The sequence below is a fragment of the Nanorana parkeri genome, unplaced genomic scaffold (genome assembly GCF_000935625.1).
Source record: "Nanorana parkeri isolate BGI_ZX_2015 unplaced genomic scaffold, ASM93562v1 scaffold271, whole genome shotgun sequence".
In the NCBI taxonomy this organism is placed as follows: Eukaryota; Metazoa; Chordata; class Amphibia; order Anura; family Dicroglossidae; genus Nanorana; species Nanorana parkeri.
In genome coordinates, this window is record NW_017306539.1 from 856,803 (window position 1) to 877,286 (window position 20,484).

The following is a 20,484-nucleotide window of genomic DNA, read 5'->3' on the forward strand; positions in this document are numbered from 1 at the left end:
AATCAATAGGATTTCTTGTGCGGAGCTTTTCTATGCTGAAAAATACGAGCTACTTTGAACGGGGACTAAGAGACAGGTTTACAAGCATTGGGTATTCACAATTGCAAGTTACAGACTATGTAGCCTTTCCAAAAATCCAAACTTTTTCACCCCCTTTTCAGTAGTAACGTGATTTCCCTTTTCAGTGATCCCATAGTTACTAGAATATATTTTGTATACCTGGACTTGTAAAATTTGGATGCAGGTTATTCAGCTACTGTATAACTAATGTGTGCATATGAAGGAAAAAAGAAAATTAAATTAGATAGTAGAGGTATCCACCATTCAACCCTTGAGGAAAGATCCAACCTAAAGGTGTCCACACACCTTGCGATAATCGTACGATAATCGCGGGATATCCCGCGATCGTACGATTATCGCAAGGTGTGTTGAAGGCGTGCAACCGTTTCTACTGTACGTATGTTTTACCTGATGAAGGGGATCCTTTGTGACCCCGAAACGTTCGTTGTTTTTTACCACGATGCACGTCAATAAATAGACGTATTTTGCAAATTTGGAGTGCCGGTGTCTCTGCTTCAGCTCACGTTTCTACTGTACGGTCGCACGACTTTTATCTTAGGAACATGTTCGAAAACCCGCCGAGAATCGTACGATTGTGGGCGGGTGTGTGGCATGTTCGTAAGATAAATGCCGCACAGACCGGTGTGCGCAAGCGCACACTGCCCGTTCAGCATTATGGTCATCGAAGCCTGCCCCTCAGCGGGGCGGGCTTGCGATTATCGAAAGTACGATCTGTCTGTCCAAGATCGTACGTTTTTTTTAATTACCTTACAACCATCGCAAGACAAAAGTCTTGCGATGGTTGTAAGGTCTGTGGCCAGCATAAAACTGCACATTTTACTCTTTTCCTTTAAAACATTTTTCTGATTTTGGCAATGAATTCACTTCACTCTTAGCCAAGATAAAAATTATTAACTTGACAGTTGGTACAAATGTAAAATAATATTGCTGCATCATACTGTTATACATGGATAAAAGCTTTAAAACATGGGAAGTTGTCATCGACATTGTTAAAAAAGCTAATCTCTGGCCTCCCTCTATTCTCTATACTTTAGCAACCTATTAATGATCATAAACACTGGGGCTGATTTACTAAAGGAGATCAGAATTTTCACTCAAAAAATTGTAGCGGTGTTCACACTGAATGCCTAGTTATGTGCAAATGAAATAAACAAATACATCTATTTTCACATACAGTAATTGGGTAATTAAAGTGAATCTTCTCTCAATTTATTCAGTAATGGTTTTCAACCCCTTTAGTAAATTAGCCTCGTTGTAAGGAAGGGTTTTGCCTAGATATATGCAGAGCCGGTTAAACATAGGGGCTACTGGAGCGCCAGCTCCAGACCCACCACTGAAAATAGGCACGGCTGGCCCGTATCGCCTTGGCATGCCCAATGGCAATCTGGTTTTCAAAAGAATGCTGGTCTCAGCTGTTGGAGGTGTGATGGGCTTAACGTGTATATGCCCTTGTTCTATTATTTTTCTTGACCCTTAAAATTTCTCGACCTCGTCATTTCCAGTGCGGCCACGTCATCTGATTCAGCTGTTCTCCTGACCTTTCAAGCGCAAGTGAAGCAAAGATTTTAATGAGAATATTAAAAGACAGCCAATCAGCCAATCAGTGAACTGCATCTTTTGAAAAATCCTCTACCCTGGAAAACAAACAGTGGCTTAATTCCCTGATTCAATATGGCCGCTCGAATGTCCAAATGCTCTGATCAGTTAGGCATGCCTTTACACAGCATGGACGGTGTTCTCTAAGTTTTCTATTTATTATCTTATTTATATACTTTTAAATTGCAGGCAACTCACCTGTGAAAATCCTCAACCCTGTCAGCTGATTTGACAAAGATTGGGCCGCGCACACTAGCATGCCTCCAACAGCTGAGACTTCTTCACTGGAAGTGAAGCGGTCCAGCATTCTTATGAGGTCCAAAAAAACTAAAGAACTCTGGCGGCTCTCTAATCAGGCATATTAGGCGGCCCGGGAGACCCCAGTGAGGAGCGAGCAATCGTCTAATCAGAGAGCCGCCTTTGCTGCTTCCCGTTCGACCGACCAACACCACCAGGCCCCCATAATACTTTTAATCCGGCCATGGCTATAGGCAAATACTCACTTACAGAAAATTAATATCTGCTTATTTTTTTAAAAACTATCTCAGGAGATTAGTGAAGTAGACAGAAACATTAAATGTAGTATTTAGCAGTGGACGGTGTTTGCTATTCAGCTTACTGTAATGGCTCATTGCGGAGGAAATTTCATCAAGCTTTCATGGTAAAAAAACTCTTCTGTAGGCCAATTGCCTGTGTCTATTTCTTTAAAGGAGAACTATGAGGTGAGTGATTTCCACCCATCCTCATAGTTAGAGCCGACTTGTGAAAAAGAAGCTGTCACAGGCCGGTTCTATGGATCGGGAAGTGAGCAGAAACATGCAGCCGATCCGCTCACTTCCCGATAGTCTCCCTGCAGTGAGCGGTGACTGTGAGAGATTCCCCCCTCCCCTCTCCGATCATCCAACGCTGAGTGGAGGAACGAACAGGAGAGGGGACGGGCACAGCTGGCTCTGCCTTTAGACTGTCACTCATACAGCTGGGTGGATGCAGACAGTAGTGTCGGGATCTGTCCCGGCTGCAGCACTCTCAGTATATCGCGGGCAATAGCCTACCATATACTGAGCTTTGGGTCATGGGAGGATGTTAGTATATATCCTCCCGTGACCCTAAAGAGAACTATGGGTAAAAACACTTAACCCATAGTTCTCTTTTAAGCACTTGCCATGATTACCACAACAGTTAGGCATTATCCAGTTAAGTAATATGCAGGGCGTAGACAGCATAAACAGAATTACAAGGATAATCTTAAGGGTATTCCATATATAGGCAGTTCAGTTTAATATTAATTTATATATGGGTCTCTGTGCTTCTTTATGCAATGCAGGCAGATCATAGCTGGTGTTAGGAGCTGGCAGGGTGCTGTACATAGCTTTTATAAAACAATAACAGCACCCTGCCTGGGGACTCAGCTCAAGAACCATCAGCCCTAATGCAAGCAGTGGGCTGATTCTAGGAATGAGTTATGCACATATTAAAATGCTTTGATGGGTGGTTGTCATTCTGGACGAATAGACATTCCTAGGCAGATTGCATTTGCATGTAGGCCACCCTTGGTAATGCCCACGTGTAATGCTGAGCCTCCGTGATTGAAAGAACTGATATCCAATGAATGAAAGGGGCAGGCCAGGGACAATTTGGGCAAGAAAAGACTAGATGATGCTGCCACCAGCCAGGAAAAAAGGTAGATTCTATCTACAGTAACTTGCTGCAATTCATAATGCACACTGTAAGAAGCTCACATTGTGTAATAAAATCAGTATTTTCAGTACAGGAGGGGAGTCTGTACAAATGTACAAGACTGAAGGTAAGGCTGAAGTTCAGTAAGTGTTTTTTATATTATATTTTAAATTTTTTTTTTTTTTTTTATTTTTCAAGACTTTTAGATGTGGTTTTGCTTCAACAAAGGCCCATGCATGAGAACTTTTTCACTGATATAGATTTTATTCAAAGTTAGTGTTCTAATACACAAGGCAAGTCTTTTTGACTTAGGGCAGTGAGGCAATATTACCGAAGATATCTTTAAGCTTTGGAACTGCTCAGAGGGGGAAATTTTCCTTTTATTATAGTCTGATGTTCGTTGCCAAGGAAAAAAAAAAGAATATTGGTGCTAGTGGGATTTAATTACCCACAGTGTGTCAAAAAGATGTCAAGGGATTTCTAGTTATGAGTTTCACTGCTTCTTATTTCTCTCTGGCAAAATCGTTTAAACTGGATATATATTTTTTTAAATAAAGCAGTAAAATTAGAATAGTGTGAGATGCGCAGTGTAATAAAGCCTAACGATTTCATTAACAAATAGCTGTGGTAACTTTTTAAATAATTGATTGAACGCACAGCAGCTTAGACCTGTTTAATATATTAACTTGGATGAGGTAGTTAACGCGCTATCATAAAAGATCTCCCAGGTATACCTAAGAGGTTGCGAGGTTCTTCCACAGGCTAATGAAAAAAGGCCAAGAAATCAAATAAGCTTATTAATTTTCGGGATATTACACACTACCCTGTGCGCATTATTGTTCATTACTTGGTGGCTCCGTTATTTTACTTTATTGGGGCTAAGTATATTTTCTGCAAGTACAAAAAAAGCTGTTGATCTTGCCAGAAATCTCAAATAGTGTTTTCCTGCGATTTTTTGTAAACTACATAACCCCTCCCACCTGTTTCATTGTTATGAGGGAAGAAGGAGGTAGAGGAGAGCACCTCAATGCTGCTCCTCAGTGAGGATTACAGTACACTGAGTGAGTGTTGCCACCCTAGGACTAGAAGTGTGTCACTGGCAGGATCGTTGGTTGAAAATAATAAAGAAAAAAAGCCTGATGAGCTGAAATATGTTACATATTTGTTTTTAGCTTTAGATACACTTTGTAAGATTCAGCTTTGTAAGATGCAGGTGGGCTGCACAGTGGCATAGTGGATAGCACTTCTGCCTTGCAGCACTGGGGGGGTCCCTGGTTTAAATCCCAGGCACCACACTACCTGCAAGGAGTTTGCATGTTCTCCCTGTGCTTGCGTGGGTTTCCTCTGGGTACTTCGGTTTCGTCCCACACTCCAAAGACATGCTGGAAGGTTAAATGGCTCCTGTCTAAAATTGGCCCTTGTATGTATGCATGTGAGATAGAGACCTTAGATTGTAAGCTCCTTGAGGGCAGGGACTGATGTAAATGTGCATTATGTTAAGCGCTGCGTAAATTGTCGGCGCTATATCAATTCCTTTGTAATAAGTAAATAAATAAATGCATTGCAACTTATACTGGGCTAAGGGCTCTCTTGCACCTGTGAAATTGATGAGTGCCTGAATGGCCAATCACAAATAATCAGCGCCATTACATAGGGGGAAAGGAAGACTTTTGCATGCTCCCCATTACCAGAGGTTCTCTTTGCCCCTAAGATCTGTGATGTTTGGGGATATTAGCACATAGGGTGAGCGCTTAAGAATGCGCTCTAATCGCAATATCTTCGGTTTAAGGGCTCGGTAGTCCACTTTTATTCAACACAAAGTTCATAAATCCATCTTGCATACCCACGCAGGGGTTGTCAGCATAATTCATGAAAGGCTTTAAAGCAACACAAGCATAGCCTCCTGGCTTTCACTTTAAACAGTAGCACTTCTGACCCACTGGTCCTCTTTGAAGTGCTGTCCCACACTTGTACTGGTGGCCCCTCAGGCTCACAGCTCTCCTAGCCTCACCAGTCCTCTCCCAGCCTCCCTGGCTGTCTTAGTGTGACTCCTCTCTGACTTCTGGGGGCATTCTCCAGACACCTGAAAACGGTCTGTTCCTCTTTCGCAGCAGGAGCTAATTCCCCTAGACAGCACCCTTTCCTTAAGGGTTGTGCACACCTGTGCAATCATCGGGTGCTGGCCACTGCTAAAGCCTGGATCTAGGCCTGGGCATCTCATCTTTCCTCCAAAATCCCCTTGAAACCTCCCAGTTCCGGGATGACAAGCAGAATCCAGACAATCCCTTGCTTCCTGACACATCTCAGCCCATCTGGCTGAGAGTCCCAGGTGCTCATCACATACAATTCTACAGTGGGATTGCCACACAATACCACAGATCAAATGTCCTTGGGTACAGCTTCCCTTCCAACAAGGAGGACAGTGAGCAGCACAGTAATGACAGTTCCAAATCTCGCTCCAAATCTGCACTAGAGGTCAGAGACAGCAATGCCCTAAATCATCTCAGACTGCAGATATACAGAACAGGAGTACCGAGGCACAGTCACATATCACAAAGCGCACTCATATTTTTCAATGGGAATTCAAGACAAAAGGTGATATTTTTATGGGACGGCTTAGGCACAATTACCATTTCTAGATATTTCTTATGACATAACAAATCTTTTTTTAAATGGACCTGTTGCTGTCACCCCCGATTTGTCGTTTACGATACTCTACCTTGTTAATAATTAAGGTAACACTCTTACCAGTTTTCCTTCCATTGTACATCATCTCAAATTTGTAGCAAAAGCTCAAACAAACCAAGGTTTACTCTTAAAAACTGAAAATTTCTGGTTTTGACCCCCTTGATTTGTATTCTTTGTGTAATCACCAAACTTGAACACAATGTTCCCGGTTATGGTTCCTGTGGAATGCTACAGGTGATTTATTCAGACTCGAATATGTGAGGAATTTTGTACACCTGCTTGAAGAACTTTCAATGTTTTATTTAAAATGACTGTTGACATTTTTTACAAATAAGTAATAGAAATTCTTTCTATTTTATCACTTAAAGATAGCATATGTTATCTGAGTTATTTCTTTGTTGTTCAGTAAAACCCACATTTTTCATATACATCGTTTCCTATGGAGACTCCACTGAACAGTTATTTCCAACAAAAATGAAAATCCCTTGTTTGATTTGCCCCCAACGTTGTAACATCCTACTGTCCCCTAATAAACATCAGTGGGACTGGTCCTGCTATTGATTGTTCTACTTGGTGGTCTAGAGTTGCACCAGTTAAGTAATGCATATTTTATGGTTGTCTTTCAGTGGCGTAGCTGGTGTACTCTTTCTCAAGAAAACTCAAACATTGCAGATATTACCACACAGGAGGACCCCAATTTCTGAACAAATTGGATTTTCAGTTTTCCTGAAACCTCCTTCAATGGATTTTACAAAAGCATACTTATATTACTTATACAACTCCAATTCCCAAAAAGTTGGGACACTGTGTAAAATCTACATAAAACAATGCAATGATTTGCAAATCTCATAAACCCATATTTTACTCACAATAGAAAATAGAAAACATATCACACGTTTAAACTGAGACAATGTACCATTTTAAGAAAAAAAAAAAGGTAATTTTGAAATAGATTGCACCAAAATGTCTCAAAAAAGTTGGGACAGGGAACAAAAAGCTTACAAAGTAAGTGGTAATAATAAGGAAGATCTGGAAGAACATTTTGCAACTAATTAGGTTACTTGGCATAAGGTCAGTAACTTGATTGTGTATAAAAAGAGCATCTTAGAGAGTCAGAGTGTCTCTGAAGTAAAGATGGGCAAAGGGTCACCAATCTGCATCTAAAAATTGTCACACAATTTCAGAATAATGTTTCTCAATGTAAAATTGCAAAGACTTTAAAGATATCATCATCTACAGTACATAATATCATCAAAAGATTCAGAGAATCTGGAGACATCTCTGTGCACAAGGGGAAAGGCCGAAAAGCAATATTGGATGCCTGTGATCTTTGGGTCCTTAGATGGAATACAATTCTTTGATGGTCATCACTGAATGGGCTCAGGAATACTTCCAAAAATCATTGTCACGGTCTGTGAACACAGTTTGCCATGCCATCCAAAAACGCAAGTTAAAACTCTATCATGCAAAGAAGAAGAAGAAGCCATATATGAACATGATCCAGAAATGTTGTTGTCTTCTTTAGGCCAGAGCTCATTTAAAATGGCCTGTCGCAAAGTGTAAAACTGTTCTGTGATCAGACCAATCGAAATGTGACATTCTTTTTGGCAACCATGGGCGCCTCATTCTCTGGACTGAAGAGGAGAAGGACCTCCTGGCTTGTTATCAGAGCTCAGTTCAAAAGCCTGCATCTCTGATGGAATGGGAGTGCATTAGTGTGTATGGAATGGACAGCTTGCACATCTGGAAAGGCACCATCGATGGTGAAAGATATATCCAGGCAATGTCTTTTTCAGGGAAGGCCTTGCATATTTCAGCAGGACAATGCTAAACCATATGCTGCATCTATGATAACAGCATGACTTTGTAGTATTACAGTCAGGGTGCTTAACTAGCCTGCTTGCAGCCCAACCCTTTCACCAACTGAAAATTTTTGGGGCATTTTGAAACGAAAAATACATCAAAGAAGACCCAGGACCAACAGCACTTAGAATTCTATATCCGGCAAGAATGGGACAATATTGCTCTCCCAAAACTCCAGCAACTGGTCTCAGTTCCCAGATGTTTACAGAGTGTTGTTAAAAGAAGAGTGGATGCTACACCATGGTAAACATGGCCCTGTCCCAACTTTTTTGAGACATGTTGCTGCCATCAATTTTATAATTACCGTATTTTGTTTTCTAACATTGTACAGTAAAATTGGAGGAATTGGTTCTATTTTTTACATTTGAGTTTCGTTGAAAAAAATTTAAATATGTTTACCCCACTTTAGACCCGAGAAGGCCAAAGCAAAAAAACTGTGCAATGGTTGCCAATTTTTTTCACACAGGCGGACAAACATAAATAAAAATCCTCCCCAACCCATCTAAGAGCTAGTCCCTGCATTGTAGATACTTCACACTAGTTCAGTGGAACTATTAAGTTCAATATGGCCACCTTTACCATAACCTGTCTGGTTATGCACTCCCTGGATCACAATATTGCTCTCTTAGCCTTTAGAAATCTAACTGGATTTTTTCTTATTTTAACAACTAATGAGGATATACTGTATACTCACCCGATCCTCCAAGCCTGCTGACTGTGACAGCGCTCCCTGAAGCCTGTCTCCTCCTACACTGCAGCAATGGGACATTAGACCACTGCAGTGGAAAGGGGCTCCAGGGACCAGTCTAAGAGCAAGCCGACTAAAAGGATCAGGTGAGTATAACTTTGTAAGTTTCAGCCCTAGATCAAAATATGCTGGTAATCCTCGCAGTGCTGGGGTAGCCCCACTGCAAGGGTTTATAAAAAAAAATTACCCGGGCGTTCTTCATAATGTTATAGCTGTTATTACAATAACTGCTGATTAGTGATGAGCTGAACACCCCCGTGTTCGGTTCGAATTCAAACTTTAGAACATGGGAAAAGTTCGAATTTGAACTCGAACTCAATGCAAGTCTATGGGGTAGAACTTTGAAAATCAAATGTCCCCATTTTGAAGCCTTATATGCAATTTATTGGCAATAGAAGTTGTGTGATTTTCACTTAAAGGGCAACAATAAAAATGAAAAATTCCTTTAAATATCGTGCCTGGGGGGGTCCCCTTAAACTGCCTGTAAAGTGGCGGATCTGTAGGATGTAGAGAACCCTCTGCAGGAAAACTGACATTTGTAAAGAAAATAAATGACATTTTTTTTTTTAAAGTGTGCGGTTCCCCTTCCCAAACAATACCAGACCCTTAAGGTCTGGTAGGAATGTTGGGAGGGACCATTTAAAAAAAAAAAAAGTGTGGAGTTCCCCCTCAAAGTCATACCTGCCCCTTAAGGTCTGTTAGGAATTTTAGGAGGAACCCCATGTAAAAAAAAAAAAAAAACTATTAAAAAAGTGTGTGGGGTTCCCCCTTGAAGTCAAACCAGGCCCTTAAGGGTTGTGGGGGTGCGGGCAGGGGACTTTTTCACATAAAAGGGCACCCAGATGTGCCCCCCCCCTTGTGAATGAGTAAGGGATACTTGTACCCCTACCCATTCACAAAAGGGTTAAATAAAAGATAAAATAAAAACACCAGACCTTTATCAAAAATCCTTTATTTGGAAAAAAATGCAAAAACAAAGGATTTTTGACAAGTCCTTTATTCTAAAAAATTAATTGATCCATCGATGTAATCCAGGGTCACTCATGACGTCCAGCGTTGTCCACGTCAATGACGACTCGACAAAATAAAAAATAAAACAGTAAAAAATAAATAGAAATAATAATTTTAAGAAAACGACGCCATCCCGTTGCTGCGACGAACACCTGCCACAGAATGGCATTTTGACAGATGTCGGCAACTTATAAACAATTGGGTGGAGCTAGCAGTGACAGCTAGCTCTGCCCAAGTGTTTACAGTTGTGACTGATGAGCCATGATTGGGCAGAGTAATCATGACTTTGCCCAATCATGTCTCTCACAGTTCTATGTACACTAATTGGGCACAGTCTTGCACCTGACCTGTGGCTTCAAAAGGCGCATTGCGGCAAACACACAAACTCACGTTCGGCTCGAACATCGAGCCCAACCTTACTGCTGATGAGAAATCTTCCATTGTAGACATTTGCTCAAATGACAACTGTCTAATTAGTTCCTAACTGCCTCCTCTCACTTCAGGTTTTTTCTTTGGCACACAAAGTGAAGGCACATCTCCACAATGGAACAGCAAAAAAAAAATGTAAACAATGATCACGTGCTTCAAATTTTAGAAGATGCAATTTATAATCTGACTGTTTAGCAAACGCTGATACTTACTCTTTCATTTTCATGTCTGCAAAAGCACAACAATGGCTTGGATATGTTAGTTGAGCATCCACCAAGTTAGCAAGCTTGTCTAGTGCAGGTAACTTCTTTAGATAATATGATCTTTCTGCGACTAAGACCTGAATAAATTCCAGTCCATGGATGGGAAGTTGCTCTAAGGCTGTTGATGATATGTTTCTGTAAGGGGAAAATAATATCGGTGTATTATCTATTTTTTAGAATTTATCTTGGTTCTAAGATAAAAAAAATCAACACTTTTATGTCACATTTATGTCAACACTTTTAAGTCGTCCCCCAGTCACTCCTTTGCAACATCACAGAGCTGAATGGGTTGTCTACTGCAGCTACATTGCACTCAAACAAGAAAGAGCACATTTTTTTTTTTAATCGCATCACAACACATCGCATGGTGTTGGGGTGCTAATAAGAAATAACAGCAGTGCACATTACATTGCAACATGTGATGTGGGATCGCATGCAGTATTGGAGCCTAAAATTATGTCATGTCATGAATTATGTTATGTCATGACAATGTCAGGAATTACTATTACTGAAATTGTGATCATAGTTCATAAAGCTTCTCTCAAACATTGATGTAAATTGTAACAAAAAAAAACACTCAAAAAGAGAGACACAACATCTTTCAACTCTAATCTATCCTTCGTCCATAGGTGTCAATTTAAAAGATTAAGGGTGAATTTGGATTAGTGCATATTGATTTACTTACATCTAAAGGTTAAACATATCAGTAGAGGTAATCTATTTTTCACAGTATGCCCCCCCTGATGTGTGATCATGTCTGGGAAAATATTTATCTGCGTGGAAGCATTTACTTATTCCTTGCTTGAAAAACGATGGCTAGAAGTTACTTAACCTATAAAAATCCAATATGACTTTGATCAATGAACAATAGATAAGGCATGAATGGAGACATAACCAGATTTATGGCATTTCGACTGCTCAGCACTCACAACGAACCTTTAAACCCAACTTCAGGCACAAAAACCTTACCAGGGTTAAAGTAATTAAACCTTGCCTTCTTCAAAAGCAACCTCACATTATGCAGGCTTTTGTCTACATCTGCCAAATCTGCTTGTTTACCTGCTATGATTAGTACAGCTCCTACAGTACTTCTGGGCTGCTTTGATGTATGTGCTGCAGGTCCCATAGACAATATCCTGCCTTGCTGATTCTTAAAAGGATGTCCGGGGGCTGTGTGTTTTGTGAATGGCATGCAGGAGAGGGGGCAGAAACACGATCACAGCGCTAGGACCTAAAGATGTGGAGATTTACATCTGAGAGGCCTGGAAGTACAGTAAGAGCTATATTATTCCCGTTAACGAATTTCGGATCCGAATTTATTTGAAACAGGAACTAATATTACCCCTGTAAATGAGGTTGAACAACATGACAAGATTTTTTTTTTAATCCGAAATACGGATCCGCTGCTGCTGAGGGTTGCATTACAAAACACAGGCAGGAAATACGAAATTCCGTTGACGTATTTTCATTCCGTTACGAACATTCGTTATATTGAAGTTAAAAAGCAAAGTACATTTGTTAATATATTGGAGTTGATGGTAGTTTTTTTTTCATCCGAAATACGAAATTCGGATACGGAATCCGTTAACGGAATTCGTATTTCGTTTGGTTGACCAATCAGAGGTTTTCTCTTCTGCTGACAGTTGCATTCCAATACAGGCAGGAAATACGAAATTCCGTTGACGTATTTTCGTTCCGTTACGAACATTCGTTATATTGAAGTTAAAAAGCAAAGTACATTTATATTGGAGTTGATGGTATTTTTTTTTATCCGAAATACGAAATTCGGATCCGGAATCCGTTAACGGAATTCGTATTTCGGATAAAAAAACAACTACCACATCGACTCCAATATTAACAAAGGTATTTTTGCTTTTTAACTTCATCATAACGAATGTTCGTACAGTTACGAAAATGTGCCGAAACTAACGAAAATTCGTATTTCGTACGAATCCGAATTGAGTTTCGGACACAAATTACCAAATACGAAATAACGGATATTCCGAAACGGAACAAATTTTTTGACGGCGCACAAGTCTAGTGACCATTGTCACCAAGACGGAAAATGATGGGAAATGACGACAACTGTCTAAGAGGACAATTCCATTTACTGGTAGGGAGTTCCTTTCAATTCCTGTTATGCCCCTGGGACAGGTAGTGAGATTTCCCCAACAGGACAAGGACAGGAAAAAATAAATTGACAGGGGTCTATTCCAATGACCATATTTGAGAAATAAACTTGGTTTTGTTTTCAGTCTAGGTTCACATCAGATGCAGTGCGTTCCGGCCCGATTCTGGCCAGAACGCACTGCCTCGCAATGCAGTGGGATCACTTTTTTGTGGGGCGGGAGGGGGCGTGGCGGGTCATTAAAGTGAATGGCACCGTAGCCACGCCTTCCAGCCATAATCAATCGGCCACACGGGATCGCAAGGCACATTATGCCTCCGGTCCGGTGCGATTAAAATGCTGCAAGCACTATTTTATCGCTCTGGAACGCAGGCCCTCTCCTGCCCCACAAAAAAGTGAGCCAGCCGCAATGCGAGGCAGTGCGTTCTGGCCAGAATCGGGCCAGAACGCACTGCATCTGGTGTGAACGGGCCCTTAAAGTAAAATACCTGTATTAACGTTATAAACATGTAATGCTCGAATGCTTCTTAATATCATATTTGAAATATTATTGATTCATTTAACTGACCTCAATATAAACTGACTTATGTTAATTATAGGTTTGTTTACATTAGTACTTTTCATTATATCATAAACAGTAACATTGATATGATACTTTTGTCTTAATAAAGAAATCATTTTCTGAGTAGATTGTACAGATCGGACATTGTTCACTAATCATACTGATTATACATTCTATGAATATAGAAAATGAAGAAACGGTATTAAGAATTATTACATGTCTTGAAGTGACAAAAAAAAAAAAAGAAATGATTATTGTACTTACAAAAGATTTGGTCCAGTAGCTCCCTTTAAGGCATCATTATGAAAACGTTGTAGATTTTTGTTGTCATTAAGAGACCTGCATGCAACAGATATTAATTACAGTACATTTTCTCAACAGGGATTCAGTTTTAATAGTCATCTCCTGCCTTGAGTGTAATGATTTCTCCTAGTGTTACACACAGGATTTAAAAGTGTCTAATTGTTGCTTGTAGCCAATTGACCAAAATATCTACATTGACGTGAGAATACATTGCAGTTCTTTCAATGCTTATGATTTTCATTTTTAACTAAATCATATTATATTCTATAAAATGGTTCTGGATAGATGGCCAGGTCTTTCAATATTCTTTGCCTTGACATATTAATTGTATTAAAGGAGAACTATGGGGGTCAGTGTTTTTCCCCATAGTTCTCCTTAGGGTAACGGGAGGACACAAACTAGCGTCCTCCCGTTACCCTAAGCTCAGTATACTGCGAGCTACAGCTCGCGGTATACTGAGACGCCGGAGCAGATCCCGACATCGATGTCGAGATCCGCCCAGCTGCGTGAGTGACAGCAGAGTGGCAGAGCCAGCTGTACCCACCCCCTCCCCCGTCCGTTCCGCCAGTCAGCGCTGGCGGATCGGAGCGGGGAGGGGGGAATCCAGCCCCCCCTGTCACGGCAGAAAGCCAAGAGATCGAGAGGTAAGCGAACGCCTGTATCTGTTCGCTCACCTCCCGATCTACTGAGCCGACCTGTGACAGTCTCATTGTCACAGGTCGGCTAGAACTATGACGTGAGTAGAAATCACTCATCTCATAGTTCTCCTTTAAGTTAAAACATAAGTGCATGTTTAGTAAAATAAAACGTGCCCATGTAGGAAGCTTGTATGCTGCCAATATTTAAAGATAACCTGTAATATATTATCTGTGATCACATAGTTTGTGCTTTTACAGCAATTTTAACCTAAAAAGCAGAAATCTAGGTAGATATAAGACTCACTTTTAATGGTAATTTTTTTTAAAACATTTTTTAAAGCTCAACTCAGGGCAAATTCTTCTCTATATGATTTATGTACAGCAGAAAATGTATCTTAGGTATATACAGTAGTTACATAGTCATGTTGAAAGAAGGCACAAGTCCTTCAAATTCAACCAATAGAAAAATTTATAAACACATAAGAAAAAAACCTGCATATTTAGAACCCTAAACCCACAGTTGATCCAGGCAAAGCAAACATTCCTTATAAAACATTGTCCACTTTTCTTTAACAGGGAAAAAGAATCTTCCTGATCCCCCTAAGGAAACCGGATATTCCCTGGATCAACAGTCTATGGTGTTATTACCTATAAATATTAAAAGCCTGTTATATTGGGAGGACATTATATCTACACGGCTGTAAGCTGATGTGCTTTAAAGAGCTCCTGTTGTGGTCAGAAAGGTAAAGTTTGTCTTTAATTTAGAGTATGAGAATAAATAAACCACACCTATTGTATCTTTCATTTGTATATCACTTTTATCTGTAGGCACTATTTTTCCTGTTGACCACTGTCTCTCTACAATGAGACACAGGCAGGAAAAATAAACTGACAATTAATTTAAAGTAAAACTAAACTCAGAAGGTAAACTTTTAAAATGCATTATTTTACCTTAACTATTAACAATACTGTATCACTCAGCTGTAGATCCTCAAACCATCTCTGAATTGGTGCTGATACTGCCCTTCCTTCTGGAGGGTGGCTACTTTTGTTCCCCATGGTCCCTGCGTGTGCTGTAAAGTAGTCACCGCTCCAAGCTCAATCCTGTGATGCACTACAATCTCAATACAAATTAGTAAACAAAATGTGAGATTGTAGTCTATCACAGGAGCGAGCTTGGAGTGGTGGCTACATTACAACACATACAGGGACCATGGGGAACAAAAGTTGCCACCCTCCAGAAGGAAGGACAGTGTCAGTATGAATTCAGAGATGATTTGAGGATCTACAGCTGAGTGATACACAAATGAGATACATTTTTGCTAAAAGGTAAGGTACTTCAATGCATTTTTATGGTTTAACTCCTAAGTTTAGATACACTTTAACCCTGCCGTACTTCACTTCCTTATCCAAAATAAACATATTTTGGTTATAAATACACTTAAATTACCATTTACTTTCTTCCTATATGATCTGCTATTCAGAACCATTTTTAAATATAAGTTCAAATTAAAAGAAAGTTCTAATTTACAAAAAATAGTTCCAGCCTCTCATTTATTAAATTTGTCTGATTCAAAACATCAGAGCAGAGCTACTGTGGACAAAGCAACCACTAACACAACATTATTATTATTAAAAAAGATAAATATTTAAGAAAAATGTTAGTTCTGTAGATCTAAAAATCTGCCCTTTCTATTCTGGGTATGAAATGCCATAGCAAGAGAGCTATGCAGGAGTTTGTGGTTCAGTGCTATGAAACTTGTTGTAAGCTGAGGTCATGGGGATCATTGATCATTGGATCATTGATAGCCTTTTCATGCACATATATGAGCCTGTATGTTTTCTAGTGCACATGATTGATGACATGTCCACAGTCTTCTTATTGTACCAGTAATAGCTTATAAATAAGATTTACATCCAATACACTGCCATGGCCACCATCTCCATAGCCCCATTTTTGAAACATTCAACAAAAGGGTATTGTGAAGTGTGCATTGGACCTCTTTAAAATCTGGCCCAAGTAGTTGTCACTGCTGACATTTCACTATAATTATAAATTACTACATATGGAAATCTGCTTAAATTTCAACTCTACCTAGATCAATTTATTTTGTTTTGGATCGTGCGAGGAAGGATTCATTTACTGGGTGTAATCTGACATTCAGCTACTGAGCTCTGTAAGCATAAATAACAAAAAAAACCCCTCCAAATGAAGTGTAGATCTTTTTTTCAAGAGAAATTCACCTAAGCAGCTTAATGACCAAATCTGAGAGGCTTTTCTTCAGTAACATTCTGCTGATGTGAAATCATTAATGTCGCTTCAAAATCAATGTTGCTGGAAACACTCTGCTCATCCCTATTGCTCTGATACATTCAGTTATGTGATTAAATCTCTGGTTCAGCTATTGAGCTCCAACACTGGTTCATTTCAACAGGAGGGACTAAAAAACATTAGAAGGAGCAGAGCAGACAGGGACGAAGCAGAAACTGCTTTGATTTGGTAAACATTCTCATCGTCCTTACCAAGTAGTCAGAAATGGTAAATCGAGAAAATTTGAATGTATAGCTGCGTGGAGGAGGCAGGTCTAAACGCCGCCTAAAATAAAGGGCCAATCCCAGGCTGAATTTAGTATTTCATAGAAAATACTATAAATACTGATGCTGTTTAGTCACCAGAAAGAATTACTGCATTACCAGTGGGGCTGTCATGCTACCAGAAAGACTACAATGCTTTCAGAGACTGCTATTTTATCAGAGTGATATACATGTTCCTGGAATGGCTGCTGTGTTACCAGAGACATTTACATGATACCAGATAGCATGCCATGTGCCCAAATAGTGCTGCATGTTATAAGAGACTGTGAAGTTACCAAAAACTTTGCCTTGTTGCAAGAGAGATAGACATGTTACCAGAGACGGATCTGTTATCACAGAAAGGGTGCTATGTTTCAAAAGACTGTCACATACCAGAGAGCCTAGCATTTTCCAAGCGAGACCAATAACTCAGTGTTAACAAAATATTAACAATCACTTACAAAGCCATCATCAACTCTGCCCTCAGATATTTCTCCAACCTTGTCTCTAAGTATCACCCTAAGGCCAAGTTCACACTAGACACAGTGCATTCCGGCCCGATTCTGGCCAGAACGCACTGCATCGCATTGTGGCTGGCTCACTATGTTGTGGGGCAGGAAGGGGCGTTGCGGTCCATTGAGGTGAATGGCACCGTAGCCACGCCCCCTGGCCGCAATGCGATCGGCCGCAAGGGAACACCAGGCACATTATGCCTGTGTTCCGGTCCGAACAAAATGCTGCAAGCACTATTTTGTTTGGACCGGACCAGACCTTTAGGCGCTCTTTAGGTGTTCCCTGAAGACTCCTCATCAGGGAAGCCTATCCCACCTCAACCTAACCTCTGAACTATTAGTCTCTGAAACAACTCATTCCCACACAGTAGCCACCTTTTGTATCACTTGCCCCTCCTTTTTAGGTTATAATCCCTCAGGGGCAGGGCCCTCCTAACCATCTTGTCCTGACTTGTATTGTAAATATAATGTTTTCCTGATATTGCAAAGTGCTGCGCAAACTGTTGCTGCTATATAAATCCTGTATAATAATAATACTAGTAATAATAATGATAATAATAACTGAGAGAGTACCATATTAGAAAAGAGGTCTGACAGCATGTAAAATAAATCATTGGCTTTGTAAATGACATAATACGTGATGTTATCCTCGCCCAATGTGAGAATGTCCATCTACTTGTATACATAGTGCACAGAGAAGCTCAGGCTTCTGGACTGCTTGTAACTGCAACTGCATGTGTTTCTCACAGTTCTGTTACTGGGTTGAGATTTATCTGCTTGGATATCTGCCAGTGTACTGCTGAACCATAAACCAGGTACAAGTTTTCTTGTGCATACAGCATGTAGGAAAATGACATTACACATTTGGCAGGGACAGGGCTAATGTCATATAATATGCCACCAATGACTGATAAATTGTCTGCACCTCCTGACTGATCTTATGTAAGCGGAGGCCTGGCACTCAGCCTAGTCTGCCTCTCTCCACATTATACAATTATTACAAGGTTTTACTGTACATCCTAATTTCATTCCACATGTTCTTCTCTTAATTGTATCTTCTAGTTTACAAATTATGTAAGATATCAGGACTGGACAACCTGTATCTTTCCAACTGTTAAGTAATGTTCACCCTTGAGACTTGAGCTCAATGATGCAATTCTTGTACAGCTGGAGTGTCAGAGGTTATCCTTCCCAGCCCTACAAACAACATTTTACTCCACAGGAATAAAACTTTTCACTTCTTCGCATACATGCTCCGAGCGAGATAAAATCAGCCCATTCTGTGTAGAAGAGAAAAATATGTCGCCAGCACACCATGGATCCTTGTCAAATAATTGACAAGGATCTATGGTGTGCTAGAGACATGTTCTCCTTTATGTTGCATACCGGTTAACCAGTTGGTTGTTGCTGCAGCACCCTCTTATGCCAGGTTTTTCCCATAAAGGAGTATGATGGGACTATAACTAGTCATTTTGTGTAGAAGGTACAAAGTTCACATACCACAAACAGCTTCTGTTGAAAAGACTGACTTAACTGCCTCCGGGCCGGCCGTAGTAAAAAAACGGCCGGCCAGGAGCTCTCTAGAAAATAGTTATACCTACAGTCGACCCAGCTTTGTTCCATTGAATGCATAGTTTTGTATTTCTTCTAGTCCATTCCTGTAAAGGTTCCTGTGTGAGTATATTGTAAAAAAAAAAGTTACTAACACAGAAAGGACATTACTAAAGTACCATATCGTTTTCATAACATTTGCAAATGTACTCCTGTATACTTATTCAGAATTAAAATGATATCTAAGATGTCAATAAGGCACCAAGCATACTTGACTGGTTGGTGGTCTGTTACTCTGAATAACAATCTCTGCACTGCATAGCTACAATCAATACTTTAAACCTTCAAAAGAATGTTGACAGTGACAAAAAATAAAGAAATATACTTTGAACGTATGTTTATTTGCATAAAGGCTGCTACAAGGACCGTTAAAATTAAAAACAAAAGTTTACCATGTATTTAAATGTTTATATCTGTTATGGGGGGGTAACTAGATCCCTTTGCCCCTGAAGAATAGGCAGCTGACCATGCTACCTTTTGGGATTCTCCTTCATGCTGCCCCATAGCAATCATAGCTAATTACAGACTCTCTTCCCCATGTCTTTCCCGCTATCTGCCTCCTGTTTGCCTTACCCAAAAAACAAAATCTTGTCCTCTTTTCCCCCTTTATTTTCTTTTTCTATCTAATGCACTCATGTTTATACATTGTTTAAGTGTTTGGTAGTCATATAAATTAATATGCAGTCCTTTTTTGTACTAAGATTTGCACATCAGTTGCATTGATTTTTAATAAACTTGATAGATAGATAGAGATAAATACAATTTATATATACAATATATATATATATATATACTGAGTGCCAGGCCTCCGCTATATATATATATAAAAAAAATGTGTGTGTATTAGGAATAAGCGAACTGGCCTGGCCATCCAGTAAATGAAGGGCAGCAAGAGCATGTCCCTCCATTCCAGAATGAACCATGCCAGGCCACATGCCATTCAACATTGGGTTCCCTGCAGGGTGTGGGGGGAGGGTAAGGCCTGGTACCCCCTTACCCTGCAAGGCACCTTGCCTAATGTTTTAATGTTGTGGGATAAGGGCGTCCCTTTCCCATATCCAGTCCCCCGGAGGAGCTTTACACTTCCTTCAAAAACAATCCATTCCTTAGCACATGTGTAGAGATGTCACCAGCACACCCAAATCCTTCTTAGGATAAACAAATGTTCATTTATTGAAGTTCCTTGTCATATAAGATGATATGACAAGGAACTTCAATAAATGGACATTTGTTTATCCTAAGAAGGATTTGGGTGTGCTGGTGACATCTCTACACAATTGCTGATATTTCCAGCACCACCCGCAGTCTCTGCGAGCACCCCCCCTACTACAAGGGATTTTTCTGTAAGGAGTGCAACAAGGAAAAGTATTCATTCCTTAGCATAGCCCCCACCCTTCTTGCATGCCAAACCATTTCTACTCTTCTTGGAGTGTCTAATTACTGTTTGTGCTGGCCCTGCCCCTTGCCTCACCTCCAGAGCAGGGGTGGGCAAACTCCGACTCTCCATCTGCTGTCAAACTACAAATACCATTGCAAGACTCTGACAGCCACAAGGGTTAGAGGCTGTGTCATGTTTTTATTGCCATATGTGTCACTTTTAGAAAGAGCAAGAACTGATGGGAAACCTAACCAACAGGGACAACAACGCTTTTTTAAAAGAGTGGGTAAAGGTAAGAAGAACTGACAATGTTTTAAGTGCTTTTTATGTTTTACTGTCCCAGTGGCTGCTTTCTGTGCCCCCTTTTTTTTTGCATTAGTATCACATGGACAGAAAGTAAGGGGAAATCTCCCTAATGGGGT

General features: G+C 40.2%; 1 protein-coding gene across 1 annotated transcript in view; it reads right to left on the bottom strand.

Annotated features, from left to right (window-relative positions):
- The window catches only part of LHCGR (luteinizing hormone/choriogonadotropin receptor), a 109,108-nt gene that overhangs the window by 9,609 nt on the left and 79,015 nt on the right, over positions 1–20,484 (bottom strand). Inside the window, exons 7-9 of the mRNA XM_018557193.1 lie at positions 18,675–18,743; positions 13,311–13,385; positions 10,306–10,491 (exon numbers count right to left, since the gene is read on the bottom strand). Coding sequence (XP_018412695.1) covers positions 10,306–10,491; positions 13,311–13,385; positions 18,675–18,743 — 330 coding nt within the window. The remainder of the gene's footprint in view (positions 1–10,305; positions 10,492–13,310; positions 13,386–18,674; positions 18,744–20,484) is intronic.